This window comes from Centruroides sculpturatus, unplaced genomic scaffold (genome assembly GCF_000671375.1).
Source record: "Centruroides sculpturatus isolate CEXI.00-Female unplaced genomic scaffold, Cexi_2.0 scaffold1553, whole genome shotgun sequence".
Taxonomy (NCBI): Eukaryota; Metazoa; Arthropoda; class Arachnida; order Scorpiones; family Buthidae; genus Centruroides; species Centruroides sculpturatus.
Genome location: NW_019385910.1, coordinates 27545 through 50854, shown reverse-complemented (window position 1 = coordinate 50854; position 23310 = coordinate 27545). Strand labels below are relative to the sequence as shown.

Sequence of the window (23310 nt, the reverse complement as noted above, 5' to 3'; positions counted from 1 at the left end):
ACTATAGTGTAACGTCAAATCTCAGTTTTCGAATGACCATTTAATTAATAGCCTATAATAAAATCATCGTGAGGACAACTGCACATCCTGCACAGCCTATGTATATGGTATCGAGTGTGCCAATTCAGTAATTACACACTACGGCCGTTTCTAGCACGTAATCAAAATCCACCATAGTTTAGCCAAATAAAGCTTGTTTCTGTGTTGTAAGCGTGTTCGGAAACAACAAAGTACAGATAAAAGCAATTTCTATAGTAACGTACTTCTTTACCGAAAAAAGTTATTTTTTCACATTTACCCACCTATTTCTATAAATTTTGTAAAGAAAAATGTGTTCCATTTTTCATTTCTGACTGTAAATATAAAACAGCCTCGTGTGTTTTATGCAGTGGCTATTATTTTAAAATACTTCGAGGAGCACGTGCCCTTTTAACAGGAACCCATGATTTATTTTTTTATAACTAACACCTTGATCCCGAAATCATTTCTTTATGTTCATTCTAAAAGTAATGAAATACTATTCAAGTATTTGAAGGTAAAATGAATAACATACACTTCTTTCCTAGGGCATTATTTCATTTCGGGAATGGTTTGCTTTGACGGGATCGGCAACGCAACAAACAAGCGATCCGATAGGATGTCAGAAAGATATTCCCTGACTTCCTATCGAAAACTTTCCGCTATTTTTGTGTTATATTACGTTCGCACACAATCCATGACTCGCGTCGATCTCGATTTACCTACAATCTGGATTGTGGCTGTCGCCAGACGAACGTCGAGTTGTTCGCACAGTCAGTGATGTCAGTCCGCTCGAGAAGAACCCGGCTATTACACGCGATAATAAACCTGACATAACTAGGCGGTAAGTTAAGAACAACAACAAAGAAAATAGAAGTTTTGATTAGAAATAAATACTTTTTCTTGCCATATATTTAATAATAGACAGATGCCATCGTCACTCCAAATGTTTTTTTTTTAATTCTGACGATAGCACAACACGTGTTCCGCGACCATCTTATATTTTCTCGCGCGCGTGGGATTGCGGGATCTCTCTTATAACTGGATCTAGTTTCGCGAACTCTGTCGAGTCGATCGCGATTGAACGTCGTTTCAGTCGAGAGTGAAATGGTCCAGAGAGGTCGAACCACGGCATAATCGCCGAGCTTGGTCACAATCTATATCGAAATGCTCGGTGCGAATGGGGTATTACGGACGTGTAGTGTAAAACTGTCAATCCTTTGTTAAAGCCAGTAACAACTACCACTGTTCAGTGGTTTCATTCATTCGGCCGTCGATGGGCATTTGAGAAAATAAAAAAAAATTCGATACAAAAGCAAATCTGATGTCAAAGACCGTAATTACTGTACTTCAAAAAATCATCATCAGCAAAAAAAACTGTAAAAGATCTTCTAAAGAATACGTCCATATTTATATCGTTTTTAAACGGAACACTTGTGTGTTTAAATATATAGTCAAAAAATTAAGTGATTTTATTTAACACTTTTTATTCTTTGTTCCCGATAGTATATTGCTATTGGAATTGAAAATATTTCATTATTTGGTCTGACGATCGTGTAAGAAAACAATCTGCATAGCTACGTACCGGGAATCGTCTCCTTGTCTCCAGAAAAATAAAATTTTTTATTATCAAGTAGCTTCTTTCTAATGTAAAAATCCGCTTACCTTATAAAGTATTATTCCAATTGAATATCTGTAATTTTGTAAAAATTCATAAAATAACACTTAATCTTGAAAATAATTTCATCTAATCCGTTAAGAGAACGGCCAAAAAACGTCAAATATTTTACAAAATTACGTTCTTCCTTGTCCTAAAATTTTACTCTCTGACAATTGCTCTCTACCCCTGAAACACGCAGAGTAAGATACGCAACCCCAAATACTTTTATCTATATTATAATTTAACCTTTTTCAGACTCAGACACTTCCTCTATAGTGGTCAATGGGAACCACTGACTTACCCCTTTAAGTAGGTAACGTGTTTTATGAATGTTCACTAACACTTTACAATTCATTCTTATTACAGATGTAAGTGAACGTTATTAAATAATTACAGTCGATTCTTTTTAATATCAACACTTGAAGGTATCAAAAATATTTCATCTAATCTATTTTATATAAATTAATATTATTTTATTTGAATCAAATTACAAATGACAAAAAATTCGTAAACATTTTTACAGAAATAAATAAATAAATAAAATATTCTGACAACTGAATTTTTGGTTGTGCAGCATTCTTAGACATAACATTGCATTTAGAAATGTTGTCACGCAATCGTAAAAAAGGCACTTAACGTTTTCAAAAGGTGAAAATAATGATGCAATTTACAATTCTATAATTACTCAATAATTCGAGAATTCAATTCTGTAATCATCTAAAGTGAAGTGCAAAAGATTATAACGTAACTCATCAAAATAGCATCCCTGTTAAAAAATGAAACCGCTGGTACATACGTGTATAGCCATGTAAAATTTTTTTAGAAAATGAAGCAGCGAAAATGTGTACTTTAACAACTATTTCTGTCGATTTTTATAAAAAATTTCTAAATAAATCTCTTGTAAATAGTAATTCCGCAATTTTATCGTTTCAATCAGTTTTGATCCTGATTAAAATGCAGTTTTTCTGTTTGGAGGAATATAAAAAACCCGAAGTAGTGTTCTTTTTCCTGTCAATAATACATCTGTGCAAGTTTTAACCTGAATACAGATGATTATAAAATACATTTTATGATAAATTAGAACATTCTAGACACATGAAACTGTAGACGTGTTACTAAAACCACTGAACATTAGTTGCTGGTTGACGTCTCTCCAATGGGTAGCAGCCACGTAAAGTGTGATGACGTAATTTAATACGAATACCTTTGCAAACAAAATGATTTCGTGTCCATAATATCGATGAATTGAAAATTATTATTATTATTTTATCCAAAAATCCAATATGTGTTTTCTATGCTGATTCGGAGAAATCTTGAAATATTAAAATCCTATTCATTCCTTTTCCAGATTATTATTATTTTTGAAGCGAGAAGATTTTAATTCTAATGTTAAACAGAACTTTTTTCGAGAAATAAATAAATTTGCTTTCAAGTTTAGAAAAATTCATATTCATATCACATATGTTATTGTTTTCGTGGCAAGAATGTACGAAACATGTTGTCTTATTAATTGGTATTTAAGAACAGTTTTTAAAAAATAGTGTTATTCAAACGTGTGAATAAGACGACGATGAACCATCATTCTTACCTAACAATGGCAAACAGCCTCGTCTTTTTTATTACTTTATCTCGCTTTTAATTATTATTATTATTATTCTTTCACTGCATTTAAAGAAGTACGTTTTCTCTCTCTCTCTCAATGTCTCTGTAGAAAAAATAATTTGTCTAATATGAACCAAATTTTGGCTTTACCTAGTAGTTTTTTTTTACGGTGAGCTCTGAATATAAACTGTTTATGATTACACTGTATTTAGCATCCGTATCCGTATGATCCATACCGTGTAAAGAAATTAACTCGGTGGCTCAAAAACACTTAAAGTGACTCCAGCACTTTGAACTTTACGACCGGAACCACATAAAATACCACCTAGTGCCTTCTTTCTTCAATATTAATAATATTCTGGATTTAACTAACAACTCGACATTAGTTTGTGTTTTGGGTAACTATTATTAGTGAATGTAAAACACTTTCGACATTCATTCTGCAACTTCAATAAAAGATTTATGTCGTCATCGACCCATTTGTATCCACTTCGATTAATGTCTACGTCTATTCCACTCTTCTCTTTTCTCTTTACGGCCCTACAAAACATTCTTTAAGTTAATTTTCTGTTAGCAATTTAAGTTTATAATGAAAAAAAACGGAAGTTTACCAAGATAAAATTCTTCTGTACTTTTGAATTTTAACAGGTGCATGAATATGAAAAACGTAAAAACTAGAGAGCTATAAAGTGATTTATTGTTAAATTAAACTTATTCAAATGTTATGATCCACTGGTTAATAAGTTTTTAACATACCTCTGTCAATGCTTCCACAATTTCACCACCCTGTACAGTTGTTTTCCTATTTGACAGAACACGTAACTCTTGTAACCTTTTTGCTTTGCTCAACGCTTGCCACAGTCGCGAGTCTGATAAATCGATATCACTTTGACCGAGTCTAAATAGTGTTAAATAGCAGTAAAAGAATTTTAAAAATAAAATAGACAACAGAACAATTCGGAACAAAAGTAAAATTGATTAATTTGATTGGAACCGTTAGAAAACACTTCCATTCATTAATTAACATTTAAAAGTATAAAATGACACCTTGGCCTAGTAAGACATCGGCCTACTGCTTTGGAATTACTGGAATCGTATTTGAATAAACAATTTCTCGGGAATTTCTCATGAGCGACCTTTCTAGAAAAATTACAATCCCTCACTAATCGGCCACCATATTCTTCAACTAACCGAATCCGCGATGAGTACGGAAAAGAGGCCTCATTGTATCCACAAGATAAAGAGTTTCGAGTAAAATCTTCTTGGTGTTGCTCGCATGCATTTTATTCCGGGTGCTCAGAACAGTAGAATAATTCTTAATCCTCTCGTATGTTATGTAAATCCTTTTAACCAGCTTCAAAATAAAATAATGTTTTTCAAATTGAATTGGATATACAACGAACAGGAAACCATCGTTTTTCGTATTATTACTGCTACACAGCAGTGAGTGGAGGATAAACGCAAAATAGGTGCTATTGGTTTGCGCTTCACTAACGTGCTGACTACGATCAGTTTTCTGGGTTTTTTCATATTTATAACACCTAACTAAGGATAATGCCCACCTCCTAAAACACTTTCTCTCCCCAGAAACAAGTTTGTCACTGTGCTTCTACACATTAATTCATACCCCACATCCATATTGGTGTAATCTGTATCGATTAAGTCTCCGATTATAAGCGAAATTGTGTGTCCATTATGTTTTCAGCCTTCTATGCACTATCAGCAACTAATGCGGTAATTAATATCAGTAATTAATTGTATTAATTCATATTAACGAATCGAATAAATGCCCAGCCTTTAAACTTTAAACATTAAAACTTTCTAATATTAAAAATACCTGAAATGCACCAAATTTGGTGCCGTCATTAAAAAGCAGAAGAGGGATTCCAAGTAATTACATTTTCCCAGATTATGAATCCGTAAACTTTTGATATTTAGGCAATTAACTGCGATATCCTTCAGGAAACGAGCTGCTCTTATTTGAGGAATATTCACTAATGTTAAAGACGTCAATCTGCTCATCTTGGATAAAGCCGACAGATGTGTATCCCAGCACAATTCTGAATTTTCATGGCTGAAAAATCCAAAAAGTAAACGTGATATATATGATTTACGTATGAAATAAACATTAAAATAATTCTAAATACGACACACCTTTTGCATACACCGCACCCATAAATCTCTAATTCGGACAGTTGATGACATTTCTTGGCGATGGACATGAGCAGTGACTAAACACACGACCAATAAGAATATGATATTCAAGTATTCTCAGCAAGAATTAAATACTTACATCACTATTAGAGGATTTAACGGTGATATTATTCCTAGTTTTCGAAATACAGCACTTGCTAACTTCCGAACAGGCGGGTAACGCGAGGCGTTGCAATCCTGAAAAAAGCCTCGTTATAACCACAATGTAATTATCGCGTAATTATATGCATAAAAACGAAGACAAACCTCTTAATTTACTGATTCCATTGAATAAGTGACGACATAATCCAATATGGCAGTTGATTAGATTTAATTCTTTTATAAGAAAACAAGAGGCGAGTAATTTATTAAATCTATTGACTATCTGAAAAATTTCAAATAGAAAGAATTAACTTGAAATATTGACGACAATTCGGTTAAAATTAATCACGACTAACCAATTTATCTCTAGTAAAATTCACTTTGTTGAAGCAAAGATATTGCAAACTTTTAGTGGCGAATTTCAGGAAATTTTCTAAATCTTCATTTTCGAATTTAGAATCTCTGTAACTGACGTATTTCGCTTCCGAATGTTCCTCGACTATTCCATATTTCATGCCTTCGTCGATGAAATAATTCGAATCAGCCGAACATAAATTATTCAGGAAACTTGAACGTAAAATGTTTTCCTCCTTTTTCTTTTGTACAGCTGCAATATTTTGAAAACTACAGAATTAAATTTTATAAAATAATTTATTTATCATTCTTGTCACAAGTTTTCAGAAAATAATATACAGCGATAACAAAGTTATTCAACTGCTACATTATAAACTTTCTAATGTGCATTCACCGGTGGCCAAAGAGATAAAACCAGTGACACCACAGGTAGTTGATTGCGGGTTCGCACCTCATCAAACAGACTGGCTTTGTGAAATCTTCCTTTTTTGAAGAAAACCAGAAAACTGGACGTGGCAAATGTTAGATACGGGAAGCGTGTCAAAGGTTTAGATACGGCCGCGAATCATTGTGCTGTATATCAAGCGAGATTTAAAAAAGTCTCTTTCTAAACTCCAAATTATAACAGAGTGTTGTTGCGATGCGATGTAGAAGTTATAATTTTAAAAAATTAGCTGGCAAGCATTGGTTGGGTAAATTTAAGGAAATACATCAACACATCACATGGACGATCTTCCACGGAATCAGCTGGAAGAAATTTTCTCCAAGAAACTGTTTTATTTTTATGTGAAACACGCGAAAAAAACCCGAAAAACTCCACGAAACGAGGAGGGAACCAATGACAAGTTCGCAGGGTTAATTGCTTCGGTGATTTAGTGGAAAATACTATTATTCCAATATAAGTTCCGTGGTATATAGCTTTCTTTCATATTATATGATTTTTAAATTACGTAAATTTTTTCACCCTGATAGTAGTAAGAAATTCCATTTTTGCCGGCACCGATCGCGCATCTAACTAGATCTACAATACGAGTGGATGAGGAGGCTTGCGGCATATCGGGTCAAACCACGTACAAAAGTTTTTAGCTGATCTAAATTATAATTTAGCTGATTTGACGGCTTTACCATACTCATTTATCTTAAATTCTACCTTGGAATAGTTTGAGATAATGATGTTTGACTTACCAAATCTGTCCGCGATTTCAGGCGCCATCCAGTAATCATTCAAAGGAACGTCTTGCATTCGCCCTTCCAGAATCCATTTCAATAAGGTGTAATCATTCTCCATTTTCATTTTATTCGTGTAATCGTCATCGGTATAATTATCTTCGGTTAAGATGATGCTAACCAATTTATTTAAGTTTAGTTTCCAATAAAACGTTGCATTACTCAGAACTGGCAAATAGAATCTTGAATCATCTTTGTTTTCAAGAAGATAATTCACCAGATGAATGTGGATATATTCTATATTTGGGAGGTATAACAACAATAGATGCAAGAAACAATAACTACAGTAAGAATTATCAATTGATATCTGCATTTTACTTAATTTTTTCAGCGGATTTCGGTCCAGTTTTTCTGCCATCAATAAAAGTTTGGAGTTTATAAGATCCTTGTTTAATGTGTAGTCATATCTTTCTTCAGTTTTCAGTAAAAGCGTTTGATGCGTGGTTAAAATCAGCTCTTGCAGATGAGGAAGTCTGATTAAAATATCAATCACTAAGTCATATTCCAGTTCTGTGTTCACTATACGGAGTGATTGAACGTATTTAAATCTTATCACGCATTTTAACCACACGTCATCGGGTATCTCGTCCGAACAATTGCTGACGTCTAAAATTTGAATGTCTTTCGAATGATTTACGAAGAACAGTTCCAAGCATCTCTTCATTAGAAACGAATCACTGCAAGAAATATAAGAGAAACGTTAATTTTCTTGTATTTAATTCATACGCACTTTATTTACTGAACAACAAATAATCACATTTTAGCTACATTTAAGACTATTTAAATGTACACTATACATTGGCTGATTTTTAGAACCCTTTCCATTGTGTGGGTTTCAGAAAGGATTGGATTACCTGTATAGGGAAACGCGACACGTGGGCGATCTTCCAAAGGGAATGTTTTCTAAGATTGACTTTATAAAGAAACTAATTTCTATTTTGGCATTACCGACGTGATGAAAACTCGGTAAACTTCGTGCGGCCAGCGCATTGGCGATGCGCGAACCCACGCGCAACTACCGGTGCTCAGTGGTATTCTGAACTCGGCCACTCGTCGGGCACAAACAGGGCTTCTTAGAAAGCCTATTACGGGTTTGGCCAGGCACAGAATGGTGGTGAGAGGAACAGACTTTTTCGGATGGATCCCGAAAAATTTATCGTTTTTCAACCCAGACAATTTTGGGTTCTTCAAAGTAATCAGCAACCACTTTATCTGCTATGCTATTGGCTGATTGTATCTTAAATACAACTACGTATTTTTGGGGAAAACGAAAGTGAGCTCCGCATCAGAGAATTTTCTGTTTCGGCTTCAAAGAAAAAAAAATGTGGTGACACGCTGTAAACGTTCTATAGAAAATTGAGACACAAATCTGTGACTAGAGACACTGCATGTAAAACGGCCGTCGTAAAAATCGTAGTAGAATATTTTCTCCGAGATCAATATAAATTCAGAGTAATCGGAAATTCGTTTGAGAGCGTTTTGTAGCGCACAACCAGCTTATAACCGATCACTTTCGTTTTTCTAGGACAGAGGTGTCCAAAGTTTTTGACGCAAGGGCCACATTGGGAATTAAATACATTTGCTGCTAAGTGTAAGATATATCCTAGATTCTAGGAGATATCTTATACTTAGTTTCACAGTGGCTCTATCATTTCGGAATAGACTGCAATTGCAAAAACTCGTGTAAACTAGCCGCGCGGTTGCTTTAAACCAGTAGATTATTCAGGAGTTAACCTGGAGGAAGAGGAGTAAAATAAATAATAAACTATTTAATCCCAACTGAATAAAATTCTCGCCTTACGGGACCACTTTTTTTTTACTCTTTCTGATCTGTGGGTACTAAGAGGGCCTCTTATCACTGATTCATTAGTAGTATAGAAATAGAAGAAACGACACAATGTAATAAAAAAAAAATATTAATTCAGAATGGATTTTTGAGAAATTTCCTAGTATCTTTTCTTTTTTTTCATTGGATGCTGACAGGGCCCTTGTCTCCCTTCCAAGTGCGCCATTGCTGTTCTTAAAAAAGTGAATTTGGCCTTCGAGTTAACATAGCGATTTTGACCCGGAATATCTCGGACCGTTGATCGAATTTAAAATTCCAAGTTTGGTCACAACATCGGCCCTGCATTTTTTTTACAAAATATCAGGTTTAAAAGCCGTGCGGTTTTTAAAACTTCAATCACAGACAAAACGCTTCCTGACACTTGCAGAGCACCGCTCAATGAATTTAGAGTTTGTAATATACAACTAAAATCAGCAATACACGCAGGACATAATCACATATTAAGTTAAAATCGCTTTTGAGTGGATCTCGACTTCTGGTGAACATCAGATTGGAAAAACAGAACAAATTTATTGATTTGCCTATAAATTCCTTTTTACAAGTTTCCAAAATAAAATATTATCATTTTATAATTAATCATGTTAATTATTATTAAAAATTAATGTTGCCATTTTTTCCCACCAGGCTGAATACTCGACGGTCAACGTGGACTGGCCGCAGTAGGATGCAGGTTGGATGTCAGTGGCCACGCGATTCCGTTCTCTGAACACTCAAATTTCGGCCGTGTGTTGGCGCCTGGCCTGGACAGCGGAGTTTTCCGGGTTCCCTCTACGTCTGTAACGCCCGAATAGGAGGCAGTTACGCGTAAAAACACTTGACGGAAGACATCATAAACGCATACAACTACGTCACAGTTTACCACGTGGCGATATAGCCTAGAAGCTCAGGCACAAGACTTACCGCATGCTACGGAATAAAACGGCCTTGTCATACGAGAAAACTCCCGTAGATATGCTGGGTAAACAGTAGTGACAATGGGTTGTCAAATTTTCTATCGATTAGCTGTATCACGTGGTTAAAATCCGCCGTGTTCTGCCGTGGCTCTGTGTATTTCGAATGGTAAGTGTTCTTTAAAGTCGTTTATAAAAAAATCTACAAGTGGTAAAAGTTTATCCTTACGTCATGGATCCTTTTTTTCTAATTTTGCTCTCTTAAGACACGTCTCTAATAGCTCTATCAGGCTTTTAACCTATCTTGCTTTGTCTTAAACATTTTCAATTATTTTGTAGACAATGTGACAGTTTTAAACTTATGTAACAAGAAATAATTAAGTGTTTCTATGTTTTTAAAGTCACACATTCACACTTTAACAGATTCAATCTTATATATTTAAAAATTGCTTTTGCTTATCAGATCTTAACATTATTTTATGAGATGGATTTAGTCTCAAAGAGTTTTATTTTATAAAAGTTTTTTGACTCATTTAGCATTGCATTATTAGTGCTTAGTTATTATGGACAGAGTTGTGTGTGACAAAAAAGAGTACTGTTATTATGATAATAACTGTGCTTTTTGCCCATACTTTACTATCATTATTTAACATATTCATTTTACATAAATAAGATACTTGTGTTATATTTCTCTTCAAAATTCACCTGTTTAGTGAGTTATGCAAAGAAATATGTTAAAAAATTAAATGATGATGATAAAAATGTTACTTATGAAGTGCTATAAGTGATAACTTTCAATTTCTCTTCTTTTAAGAATATTTATGGAAAAATTAGTGTAACCAAATATGATGCTGTAAATTACTGTAACTTAAAATTAGAAACACTAAGTAGCTTAACACAAATAAATCAGTAATATAATGTGTAGTAAGAGTATTTATAAAGATATTAGATAATCAAATATTTGTAGGTATGCTGTTGACAGCTGTTGGCGTATTAAATGTGTTTTTAAGCATGTTTGTCAGTAGTTTTAGTGAGAGTCACACAAATTTAATGCTGTTTTATTTGGCCAATATAACCTGACTAAAGAGGTTTGTAAGGAAACAGCTTGAAACAGCTCAAGTAAATTTTAGAATGGCCATAATTGTAGCTGTTTGGAGTCTAATGTATAATTATTAGAATAATAAAAGAAATACAGATAAGTCTCAATGTACGATAAGCCTTTGAATAAGTACTGAGAAATAGTAAACAGTAAATAACATTGGATTAAATTTACTTCAAAACAATGTACAGTTGTAGTTTTTAAAAACTGAAATAGATAAATAAAGAATGGTTATCAAGAAGGTTAAAAACTGATTGCTTTGATGTGTAACAATATTCTAACTGAAGAGGAAATACAAATTCTGAAATGCACTTTATTTAATAGTTTATAATTACAATTGTTCTGTAAATAACTAAAGTTGAATAAATGTTTTAAATATTTTGTTGATGGTGTGTGATAAGCCTTAATACATTTTCACTACTATTTTGTTTAAGCAAAAATGAATATGTTTAATAATAATAACACATTGTGTTTGACAAATTCTTGACATTCCAAAACAGTAAACAATGAAAATTTCTATGCATGATTTAATCTTTGATTTCTATTATTTTCTTGTTAGAGATAATTTTTGCCAGAATTGTTAATGAAAATTTTTTTTTGTAAAGCCTGTAAATTTTTATTAAAATATTCAATGTTATCTTAATTTACATATACGTAAAAACATCCAAACTTGATTGTTATATATATTAGAGCCAAATGATTACCAAATTATAAACCTTCTAAATTATTAAAATATTAATTTAAATTATAATTATTAAGTTTAGAAAAGATGGTTCCTAATGTTTGCATCTAGTGCCTAATTACTTAGCATATAATTAATAATAATAGTAATAATATATGTTAATGTAATTCAGGAATCATTTTTTCATACATTATATTAATTTTCTATCTTTATAATTAAAATATACTCTACTTTCTACACTGTACATAGCACATTCTTCTATACCATAGTTGCATTTTCAAAACACTTGGAATTATTCTATCTGTGAAACTGTATTTGTCTGTGTATAGAATTCTTTGTAATGACAGAGTTAAGTTTCTGTTCTATAGAAATCAAATGTCTATACGATCCCCTTACAACACTTGTGCATGAGTTCAAAAGTTTTTTTATACAGACCATAACCAGAAAGCTATTAAAGCATTTTGAACTTTAGGAAACTATTAGGATGATATTATAAATAGTAGTCTTCGATAACCTGTCTAGAGATATATTTAACATAATCTTATACCATTATGATGGGAAGCTTTCCTATTCAAACAAACAAATTGAATAATTTTTCCTTGGGATTCTTTATATATAACAACATTGGGATCAAGTAATAAATCCAAGACTGAGTTCTCTGATTATTGGTATTATTTTTTTAAACTTTAAATTCATAGTTTACATATAAATATATAAACTGGATTTTAGGGTATGTCTATTCTGTAATTTCTAAATATTTCTGTATATTTTTTATATGGTTGCTAATAGAAACCATCTCAACCATATATCATATATTGCATTGTTTGGATGAAAACATTGTGTTTAAATTAATATAGGTCACCATGTTTTCATCCAGAGAACACAATTTGAGTTTTGAATGTAGATACTTATCATTTATATTTGTTTCTCCTGAATTTTATTAACCAAAATGTTTCTAAATTGTCAAAATCACCTGTCAGTTACATTGCAAAATGTTCTTTAATTTCAAACTAAGAGATATGTAGATAAATAATAAACCCAAAATATTTATATCAATTAAAATTTAGGAAATTTCTTTAATTATTCCATACAAATACCTTATGTATTAATTTTTAATCTTATACAAAAAATACATCTGATGCACACATAAATCACAAACACTTACATAACATACTCGCAAGCAGTCACAGAATGAAGGTAAACAGCCTTCATAATTACATATTAGGATACTACTTTGGTAACTGCACTATTAATGAACAACTCCAATACTTCTACTTTTATGGTGCAGTAATAGTTTATTTCTGTAACATTTTTGGTCTTTGTAATCAACCTTCCTCAGGAAATTCATAATCCAAAAAGGAAGAAAGACTCAATGTATTATATTAAGGCTTTCATTCATTACAGAACATTAGAAAACATTAGAGAAAGTAGTCATACTGTAGTTACCGGTTACATTTTAAAAACAAAGTTCAATGTTTTAAAATGTTTTGTCAATTAAAACTTTTAAATAAAATTTACAGAAATTTTTTGTATCAAATGCATAGAAATTTCTTCCAAATTCTGTTATTAAAATATAATTACAAAAGTCTAAATATATTTCATATTTGTTACTTCTATTTAAAGAGTACTACAACATTTTATTTTATTTTTTTGTATAATGTATGAAGCACTTCTGTTCATCTTCAAAGTTCAAAATCTTTATTACATTTTAAATATTCTAAGATATTTACATTTTTGAAATTGAACCTAATAAATAACCTATATTTTCTAAGACAGTTCATCAATTAAAAAAATCAAACAACACANATTAAATTCAAAAGTACTGATAAAAATGTAACGATAAATAATCTATGAAATTGAATTTATATAAGTTTTAAGCTATATAAACACAATTATTACAATAGAGAAATACTCTAAAAGACCGATTAATATGCTTCTGTTTCGAGTACAATTGCAAATTTTTAAACAATCAATTCGATAACTACATCATCGTAATTATTTCGTAAATTGGAATTAGGTTTCACCGATAAACGTCTGATTATTATTGTATTTTGATAACAACACTATAAAATTAACGGGTAATTTTGTGTTTTGGTAAATAAATTGTTTCCTCTTTTTTTCTTCATAAACCGTCTTCTTCAATCCCATTAGTTATTCTTTGTTTTTTGAGATTTTGCTCGAGCTTCTCAATGCTTCCATTGCAATCGTTGTTACTTTTCACTTCTCTACCCCAATCTTTTTCCATGCATAACAAAATGCTTTTAACAATAGCGTTATATATATATATATATATATAATGTAATGCAGATATCATATTCTGCTTTAATCAATTGTAAAATTCTATTTCATTTTTAATTTCATTTGTGTTTGAGGTGTTCTTATTGTTTTAAAATTAATACATTTTCTAACATTTAAATTAATACATTTTGATGGCTAAATAAGTTTCAGATGATAAAATCTTGCACTCAAAGGCTGTGAATATGATTCCAGGTGAATTCTGGAAATTTTTGATTGGTTAAGACCAAATTTATCAAACTTTATCGTTATTACTCAATGCTCCTTGTTCCAGGCTTGTCCGAACAACAACACACAACAAAGATGCTTGCTTATCTTCTATTTCAGTAATGAAACAGATAAATTCTTAAATTGAACCCCATAAATCCTACATAATCTATTATTGCATCTTATCTAAGATTACTGATTTCATATAACTCTAATCTCTCAAATTCTAGCAATTAGTGAACTAATGTAGACTGAAACATGAGAGAAGATATGCATTTTCTGAAAATAAAATAAAAAGTCATCATCATATGTCATGTAATTTGAGATTATTGATCAGTGAAGATATACTGTAGAATTGGCAACAGAACTATAATGTGCACATGCTGTGAAGTCAAGGTTATATTATTGGTATGCATTTTATACTACAAAATAAATTAACCATTCAACAATTACTTTATTGTCAAATTTTTTCTATGGCTATTTAGCATGTTTCTTGAAACTTGTTTTTCTAACTGTTAAAGAATTAATATATAAATTGAAGCTACATTGTTCTTTAAGTAAATCCAGATTAATATGTTTGCTAGCAGTAAATGCTCAATGAGATTTTGTGGGAGTGAGGAATTGATGAGATTGAGTTGGGAGAGGGTGATGATAACAACAGTTTTAGTAACTAAATTATACAATTATTGATGTCAGTATTTACAATAATGAAATTGCAAAACATAAAATTATTGCCCAGGGTATAAAGTTTATCATGAGTTAATTTTAGACTGAGCTAAAGTTAAACAGCCTAAAGACTCCACATGATTTTTCTACAGACTTAGCTTTGCTGCTTAGCTCAAACAGAATCATTGCACTTATCTCAAATTTCTCTTTAGCAGCATCAGGGGGATCTACAGGATAACAGCTTCAATTTTATATCTAAACCATATTTTATGCCCGAGCCATTCACTCAAATTAAGTCAGACAAACTGAAACCTTTTTTCAAGTTATATATAGATAATGAAAATTATCATTAGTAAATTCAATGCAAGCATCAATCTGAGGATTTTTAATTATACAAATTACTCAAGAATTGATGCAATAACTCTTTTTCTAAAATTAAAAATACAAGACATTCTGAATGAGAGAATTTTTTTATTTTATGTTCATTTTTCCGTTATCGAAAGTGTGAGGACTTGAGAGTAACAAATTATTTTAATTTTTGAGTTAAAAATGTGGTAAAATAATCAATAATTTAAAGTAATAATTTAACATTAAAATGACACACGTCACCTTATTTGGAAGAGACCTATGATGAGGGGAAGTAAAACTTTTTTTTTTTTTAAGATCTTACACACACTTCACAGAACATCTGTCTTCTGAGTCAGGTAGAACATCCTGACACACATCAGTTCATCTCGTCAAATGCTGCAAATTGCGAAGTGTGGAATTTTTCTATAAAAAGAGTAAATTCTCCTTATTTAGGGCAGCTGACGATAATCCAGGATAGCCATAGAGGAAGAAGAACTGAGGCAGAAGTGACAGAAGAGGACAGCCATAAGAAGATTCCCGCATAGCCAAAGCCGTCAGACATTGAATTCCCGTCTCGTTGCTCTACAACCTTCCGTCGTCTCCATATCAGAAAGACTTCTCCATATATTATATCATTTGATTTGCATCAACCAGAGGTATTCTTTATGTCTCTGTAAACCTTCTCTCATCATTTAGAGGTGGATCCCATTTATTTAGTTTGTAGTTTATTTCGTTAGTAGTTGTTTATCTATTAAATCTCTGTGTTTTTGTAAGTGCTCATGACTACTCACTCAATTTAAACAGACCCCAATCAAACTTATCTACAACTTCCCTCCCCACTTGCATTTTTAGTCCCTCCTATATAACCATCCACCGACAGAGTGAGCAGTTCCTACCGATCCGACTATTAGAGGGCAATTTGCCTGTTGTATTGTCACAAAAGCATTGATTTTACTTGCCTTCTGTTTAAGAGTATTATAAAAAGTTTTTGTCATTTTGTAAAAAAGGCTGTCATTCTAGCAGGATTCTGTTTTACTTCGATACTTCAGTAAAAGAAAAACTGAATTTCGTGCCATAAATTTTTATTTTCATTAATTTTCATTTTGTTTGTACTATACCTAAAGACAAAGTTCATAAGCAGTTCTTTAAACTATTCAAACCATATGAAATGTATTATTAATTTTAATTTTTACATCAATACATAAATAAATATTGATAGAATATAGCGAAGCTACAAAATTGTCATCGTTTCGTTATTACACAAAATACATAGACAGTTTTATAGCTTTGATATATTTTATTTATGTATATGTATATATTGTAAATACCTACTGTCAGCCAAAATTCTATTATAATTTTTATGTTTTTTGTTTTAGTTTTACATTTAGTAAGAAGTCTTATTACACATAAGACATATTCTATGGCATTGTATTTTAAAATCACTCAAAATCAGACCTTATAAATTGAAATAACTTTGTGTATTTTTGAAAATTTTGTTTAATGTTTATACAATTATTACAGAGGTTTACTACTTTTACTGATAGTGCAAATTAATTTTAATTTAATTAAAAAGTAATGTTGATTGTTCATGTGAAAAGTTATAAAATGCATTGCAAAATGCTAGGGGATTAAACTAAGTCCCAAATATAATATACAGTAATATCAATTGTCATTTATAAATTTTAACACAGCCGTATTAGTTATGCAGTATTATGAATTTTGGAGAAAAGTCTGTAATACTATCAATAATTTAACTTTAATTAAAAGTTTTTTGAAATATTTTAACTCTATATGAATCTATCACAATTACCATTTATACTCTTTTGAGGACAGATGTTAATGAACTGATAAAAAATGATAAGTAATATTAATTTAAATGATTTTTTTAAACTTTTTAATGATTTTGATTGTGTAACAAAACAATTTCTGATTTTTTTCTAGTATATTAATATTTTATAATGTTCAGGAAATTTATTAAGAGAGAAATTTAATATACATATACTTTAATACATGGATTACACAGGATTTGTTAATGAATAATAAATAATGGGTTTTTATTTTTTCAAACCCACATGGATTTATGGTTGTGGATTAATAACAGGATACTAAAGCAATTATAAAAACTATGTAACTCTTAATTAAAAAAAANTGTTTATGTACAGTACGTGATAAAATGCATATCATTTTTTGTCTCACCCTGCTCAGTGGTCGTAAATTCTTAACCCTTAACTGGTTTCGTAAATTTTACAATCATAACTGGTATCGTGGGGGCTGCGCAGCTCCCAAGCAAAATTTGCCTCTAGAGATCAAATTTGAACAATGTGTAGTTTAAAAGTGCATAAATGCAAAATGGAACCCCTGTTTAGTATAATAAACTATTATTTATTCATATAATTTTTTTCATTTGATTATTACAAGAGATCACAAAATTGTTTTAACTTTTGGTGTTTGCTTTTTTCAACAATATGAAAATATAGCCTATTGTAAGTTTCTAACAAAAGTAATGTTTTTTCTTATTCTTAAGAAACTAATCTTACAAAAAAGTAACTCTTATAGCCTCTAACTATCANAATTCGCCTGTTGTATTGTCACAAAAGCATTGATTTTACTTGCCTTCTGTTTAAGAGTATTATAAAAAGTTTTTGTCATTTTGTAAAAAAGGCTGTCATTCTAGCAGGATTCTGTTTTACTTCGATACTTCAGTAAAAGAAAAACTGAATTTCGTGCCATAAATTTTTATTTTCATTAATTTTCATTTTGTTTGTACTATACCTAAAGACAAAGTTCATAAGCAGTTCTTTAAACTATGCAAACCATATGAAATGTATTATTAATTTTAATTGTTACATCAATACATAAATAAATATTGATAGAATATAGCGAAGCTACAAAATTGTCATCGTTTCGTTATTACACAAAATACATAGACAGTTTTATAGCTTTGATATATTTTATTTATGTATATGTATATATTGTAAATACCTACTGTCAGCCAAAATTCTATTATAATTTTTATGTTTTTTGTTTTAGTTTTACATTTAGTAAGAAGTCTTATTACACATAAGACATATTCTATGGCATTGTATTTTAAAATCACTCAAAATCAGACCTTATAAATTGAAATAACTTTGTGTATTTTTGAAAATTTTGTTTAATGTTTATACAATTATTACAGAGGTTTACTACTTTTACTGATAGTGCAAATTAATTTTAATTTAATTAAAAAGTAATGTTGATTGTTCATGTGAAAAGTTATAAAATGCATTGCAAAATGCTAGGGGATTAAACTAAGTCCCAAATATAATATACAGTAATATCAATTGTCATTTATAAATTTTAACACAGCCGTATTAGTTATGCAGTATTATGAATTTTGGAGAAAAGTCTGTAATACTATCAATAATTTAACTTTAATTAAAAGTTTTTTGAAATATTTTAACTCTATATGAATCTATCACAATTACCATTTATACTCTTTTGAGGACAGATGTTAATGAACTGATAAAAAATGATAAGTAATATTAATTTAAATGATTTTTTTAAACTTTTTAATGATTTTGATTGTGTAACAAAACAATTTCTGATTTTTTTCTAGTATATTAATATTTTATAATGTTCAGGAAATTTATTAAGAGAGAAATTTAATATACATATACTTTAATACATGGATTACACAGGATTTGTTAATGAATAATAAATAATGGGTTTTTATTTTTTCAAACCCACATGGATTTATGGTTGTGGATTAATAACAGGATACTAAAGCAATTATAAAAACTATGTAACTCTTAATTAAAAAAAAATAACTATTTGCATTATACAAATATCATATTTACATTGTAACGCTTATAGTATACTGTAAGGGATACGAGGGTCAGGGAATTTTTAGGAAGATGGTGAGGGAAAGTTGGAGAATTTAAAACAAAAATTTGAGTAGGAAACACATGAATAGGAAATGATAAGGGTGGAATAATATGACAATGTAATTAACAAAAAATTCATTACAACAGGAGAAGTGTGGTAAAAGAAATGCATAAGCACAAATTGATTAACCAATTATAATAGTAAAGAAGAAATAGGAGTGAGCATGAGTTAGTTGTTTGTAGAAGAAGCAAGAAAATAAATAAAATTAAATTAAATTAAATTAAAGAGAACTAATTTTATTGCTATAGTTTGTATGTCTGCCAAGATGCACTACTACAAGAATGTGGTTTAAGGAGTAGAATTTATGAGAATGAAGTTACAGTTGAAATTTATTGGTGAAATTATTCTCTTGGTAATAGAGTTTTTCCCCCCCCTTCTGCACTGAGGTTGTTTTTATCAAGCCTGTAATGGTGATAGCCGGATGGCGTGGAATAAACCAAAATCATCATCTCCATGATGTAAGCAAAGTTTCTAAATCACTTCTTATAGTGTGTAGTGTGCAGCATATAATGGCACAACCATTGTAAATATAGCAAATTGTATAGATAAATATTAACTTTTCCTATGTAATAATAGCTACAAAGAAAGCGATAATTACTANTGCCGAATTCCTATGTCTAACTTTTAACTTTTCTAAAATAATAGATTCGTTATAGAAATGAATTATACCGAACTCTTTAGAATGTTCTGCTACAAATCTAAGCTTCCTGAACAGTGTGTTAAACAGAGATTTTCATTGTCAAGCGCAACTGCTTCGAAATCAATAATCACTTGTATTAAAAGACATACATCTACACAGTTACATAGAATTTTACCACCTTCTTAAATTGATTTTTATATATTTTGATCTTAAACTTGTGAATTTTTCGATGATTTGCTTTTATCTAGAGTTAGGTCTAAGTTAAAAATTTTTGTCAAAGACAAACTTTTAAATAAAAATACTTAATTCCTGAAGACGGGGGGCTCTTGTATAAAACGTTCTTGCAAAAAAAGTTCTTTGGGAGATATCGAACCAGTCTCTTATAAGTAGAATTTATACCATCTTTTCACTCGAAAACAAAGGAAAAGGGATATTTCAAATTAGCAACTTTTAACTGCTTTTTATTTTATAAAATCGCTTTTCTTGCGCCAGCAGAAGGCCTTTTAAACAATAGGAAGTCTGTTAGCGTTGGTCAGCAGTAGTCCAAATTCAATACGAACGTTTGTTTCTTAAATATTTGATCACGATTTAAATACAGTATTTATTTTTTATATCACCGATATGTCATCGAAAATGAAACGTGTTGTATTATCATTAAAAGACAAATTAAAGTATTTGTTTCGATTATCCGNTAAAACTTACAAATTTTGACTCGAATTTGCTAATCTTGCTAAGGATTATCAAGGTTATTTATCGCATTGATTGTCAGTTACAAAAATTGTTATTAACATATTTATGTACAATAAATGTAAAATTAAAAGATATATATTAAAATAGTAAGAGCTTTTTTTGGCTTGTAACACACACTTTTTGGTAGGGTCGATGTGAGGTTTCGAAAAGTTGTAGGAGGTCGACGATTAAAAAAGTTTCGCGAACCCTGTTATAACTGAACACGTGCCACGGTTACACGTGTTTGTTCTCGCCTCTCCACGTCACCATATACGTAACCATAACCCTCTTGGGTCATTTAACTTCCGGTAATAGAGGTATTAATCTAACATTTGAACTTGTTGTAAAGTTTCTAATTTTTCTGCCCTCTCCCCGTAAAAAAGATAGTCAACTGATAACGTCTGAATATACTTTCTTAACATAAACGAATTAATTTAAATTACTTTATAAAAATATATAGAAAACTGACCTGATTGTCAATACGATGCTCCTGAACCTCACACACACGTTAGAAGTAAAAACTAAATCTTCCAATTGTAAATATCTGAATATTTTAAAGAAAATTTCGTTGGGTAGGACCCGAATCGACGTAATTTGCTCGGACTCCATCATACACTACCGAACTATGTCACAATAACCACTGTCGATTGTGTGTTTCGCTTATCGCGTGTAGATAAACACGTGTCTTTGGAGCAATCGCGTTATTGCGTAACGAGTGAGAAATATTTTGGGGAAATTTCCCTATTGTTCCGTAGCAGTCTTATATCGATCGATGTTCGGGATTAAAATTGATACTATTTTAATTTTAGAACAATATTGTCAATTCAAAATAAAAGTATTAGGGGGATATTTTAATGATAAAGACTCCCGCAGGTGGGATGTTATCAAAAGAAAACGTGGGGATTTTTATCGATGTTATCCGCAGTAGGAGAACACCGATTGGTCGCTTTACTAAGCGGGAAATTGAATATTCGCCATGCGGATTAGACGGGTTTTATTGCCCACGATGTCATTTTCCTTAACCTTGAGAATGAAGATAGATACAGTCGGCCCCCCTATAACACGGTAGGTACATTGCGGTTTTTATGAAATCCATTTTCTACGAATCCTTAAATACATGAGCCAATCACAACCCAGCACGTATGCAGTTTACGAACTACGGCTGTTTGAAAGGTTTTCTTCAATAAAATTAATCGATTCTAGACTAATTCGACTCAACATTTACAAAATANTTCGGGATTAAAATTGATACTATTTTAATTTTAGAACAATATTGTCAATTCAAAATAAAAGTATTAGGGGGATATTTTAATGATAAAGACTCCCGCAGGTGGGATGTTATCAAAAGAAAACGTGGGGATTTTTATCGATGTTATCCGCAGTAGGAGAACACCGATTTTTCGCTTTACTAAGCGGGAAATTGAATATTCGCCATGCGGATTTGACGGGTTTTATTGCCCACGATGTCATTTTCCTTAACCTTGAGAATGAAGATAGATACAGTCGGCCCCCCCTATAACACGGTAGATACATTGCGGTTATTATGAAATCCATTTTCTACGAATCCTTAAATACATGANTAATAATTTCTTAAAATATTATAAAATTATTCCTAACGCTTTAATTCCAAATGCATTTTCAGAATATTGTTTAAAGAAAGAGAAATATTTAAAAATAATCATAAATCCAAAATTGTTTTTTGCTGCGTTTTATCTATTATACTTTAAGTTGTTTTTCAGATGGTGAGTGGATTGTATTCGATTTTCTCTACTCTTATTGAATTGACTGGTGTTCTACGAAATAAAAGATGCTCTGCTGAAAGCTCTCTAAATTATACCTTTAAGAATAAAACAATTAATTAAAAGTGTTCATACTGGCTAATGTACTGGCGTACTATTTATGTACGACGGCCATTAATTTTTATTGAAGAAGTACGGAAATTTCACTGTTAATTCGTTAGTGACTGACAAATGACGTGTTCCAACAAATTAATAAACAATACTTTTAGAAGGAAATTCGACGATATAAAGTAAAAAGCTTACTGCTTGTTTAGAACGGTGAATGTAATGTCTTTTTTCAGTGATACACTCCCCAAAACCACTAATATAATCTGTATTGCAGGCTATGTTACGTCTTAGTGCTGCAGTTTAAAGCATACAAATTTGACTCAAAACTCGCAGCTGACGAATTGAGATGGACAATGTCAATATGTCAATGTGGTCGAAAAAATTTTCATGATCGAAACAAAAAATGTATTTGTTACAAACAGTTGGCCAAATATTCGATAAGATTCCGTGCAAACTTCAATACATTGCTCGGAACATTGATAACTAGAAAGAAATTAGAATACTTTTAAACTCGAGTTTTACACACTTTCCAACTCAAACTGGATTGCGAATAAAGTCAATTATCTTTTGAGTTCATCGAAATTTCTGAAATTACAGAAAAAAATTTATAAATTATTATGAAAGTTAGAGATTATGTATTAATAATTTTAATATACGCATCCTTTCACTGACATTTTTTCTTAAAGACATATTACTCGTGTTAACGTAATAATTTGTTTTATTCTGTAGTTTGAAAACATGTCAGATATTTATTATTGGGTAAATTACTTAGAGAAATAATAGACACACACAAAACAGTTATGTACAGTATATATATACTTATAAGAAACAAAACATTGCATTAATTAATTTAGATGCATTTGCATGCAGTAATATACTGCAAGAATTTTAGTATTGTTACAATGATTTGCTTGCTTACTTCTAATGAATAATCACACAAATTTAATTTTTTTATTTTAATAGCAGCGTTTTGTTATATAT

The 23310-nt window shown here is 30.8% G+C and overlaps 1 protein-coding gene across 2 annotated transcripts; it reads right to left on the bottom strand.

The window, feature by feature from the left end:
- Positions 1 to 2249: 2249 nt before the first annotated feature.
- On the bottom strand, positions 2250 to 21630 carry LOC111612526. 2 transcript variants are annotated; one of them, XM_023353758.1, is made up of 10 exons: positions 20952 to 21630; positions 7115 to 7833; positions 5932 to 6182; positions 5741 to 5858; positions 5574 to 5671; positions 5435 to 5511; positions 5118 to 5354; positions 4037 to 4178; positions 3892 to 3962; positions 2250 to 3820 (listed from the first exon to the last, which is right to left on the bottom strand). In XM_023353758.1, the coding sequence occupies exons 1-10, from the start codon at positions 21092 to 21094 to the stop codon at positions 3649 to 3651; spliced, it is 2028 nt and encodes a 675-aa protein (XP_023209526.1). In that variant the 5' UTR covers positions 21095 to 21630; the 3' UTR covers positions 2250 to 3648. The 2 variants fall into 2 exon arrangements, with proteins under 2 accessions (XP_023209526.1, XP_023209527.1); XM_023353759.1 differs by having other exon boundaries at positions 3722 to 3820; positions 3892 to 3954.
- Between the last annotated feature and the right edge of the window lie 1680 nt (positions 21631 to 23310).

Bases quoted from the DNA above. Each gene is read 5' to 3' on its own strand.
- LOC111612526 (XM_023353758.1), bottom strand. From the start codon at position 21,094: ATGATGGAGTCCGAGCAAATTACGTCGATTCGGGTCCTACCCAACGAA. The intron at 5,672-5,740 runs GTTTGTCTTCGT...GGCTTTTTTCAG, and splicing joins TGGAATCAGTAAATTAAGAG to GATTGCAACGCCTCGCGTTA. The intron at 5,355-5,434 runs GTGTGTCGTATT...TGGATTTTTCAG, and splicing joins GGGTGCGGTGTATGCAAAAG to CCATGAAAATTCAGAATTGT.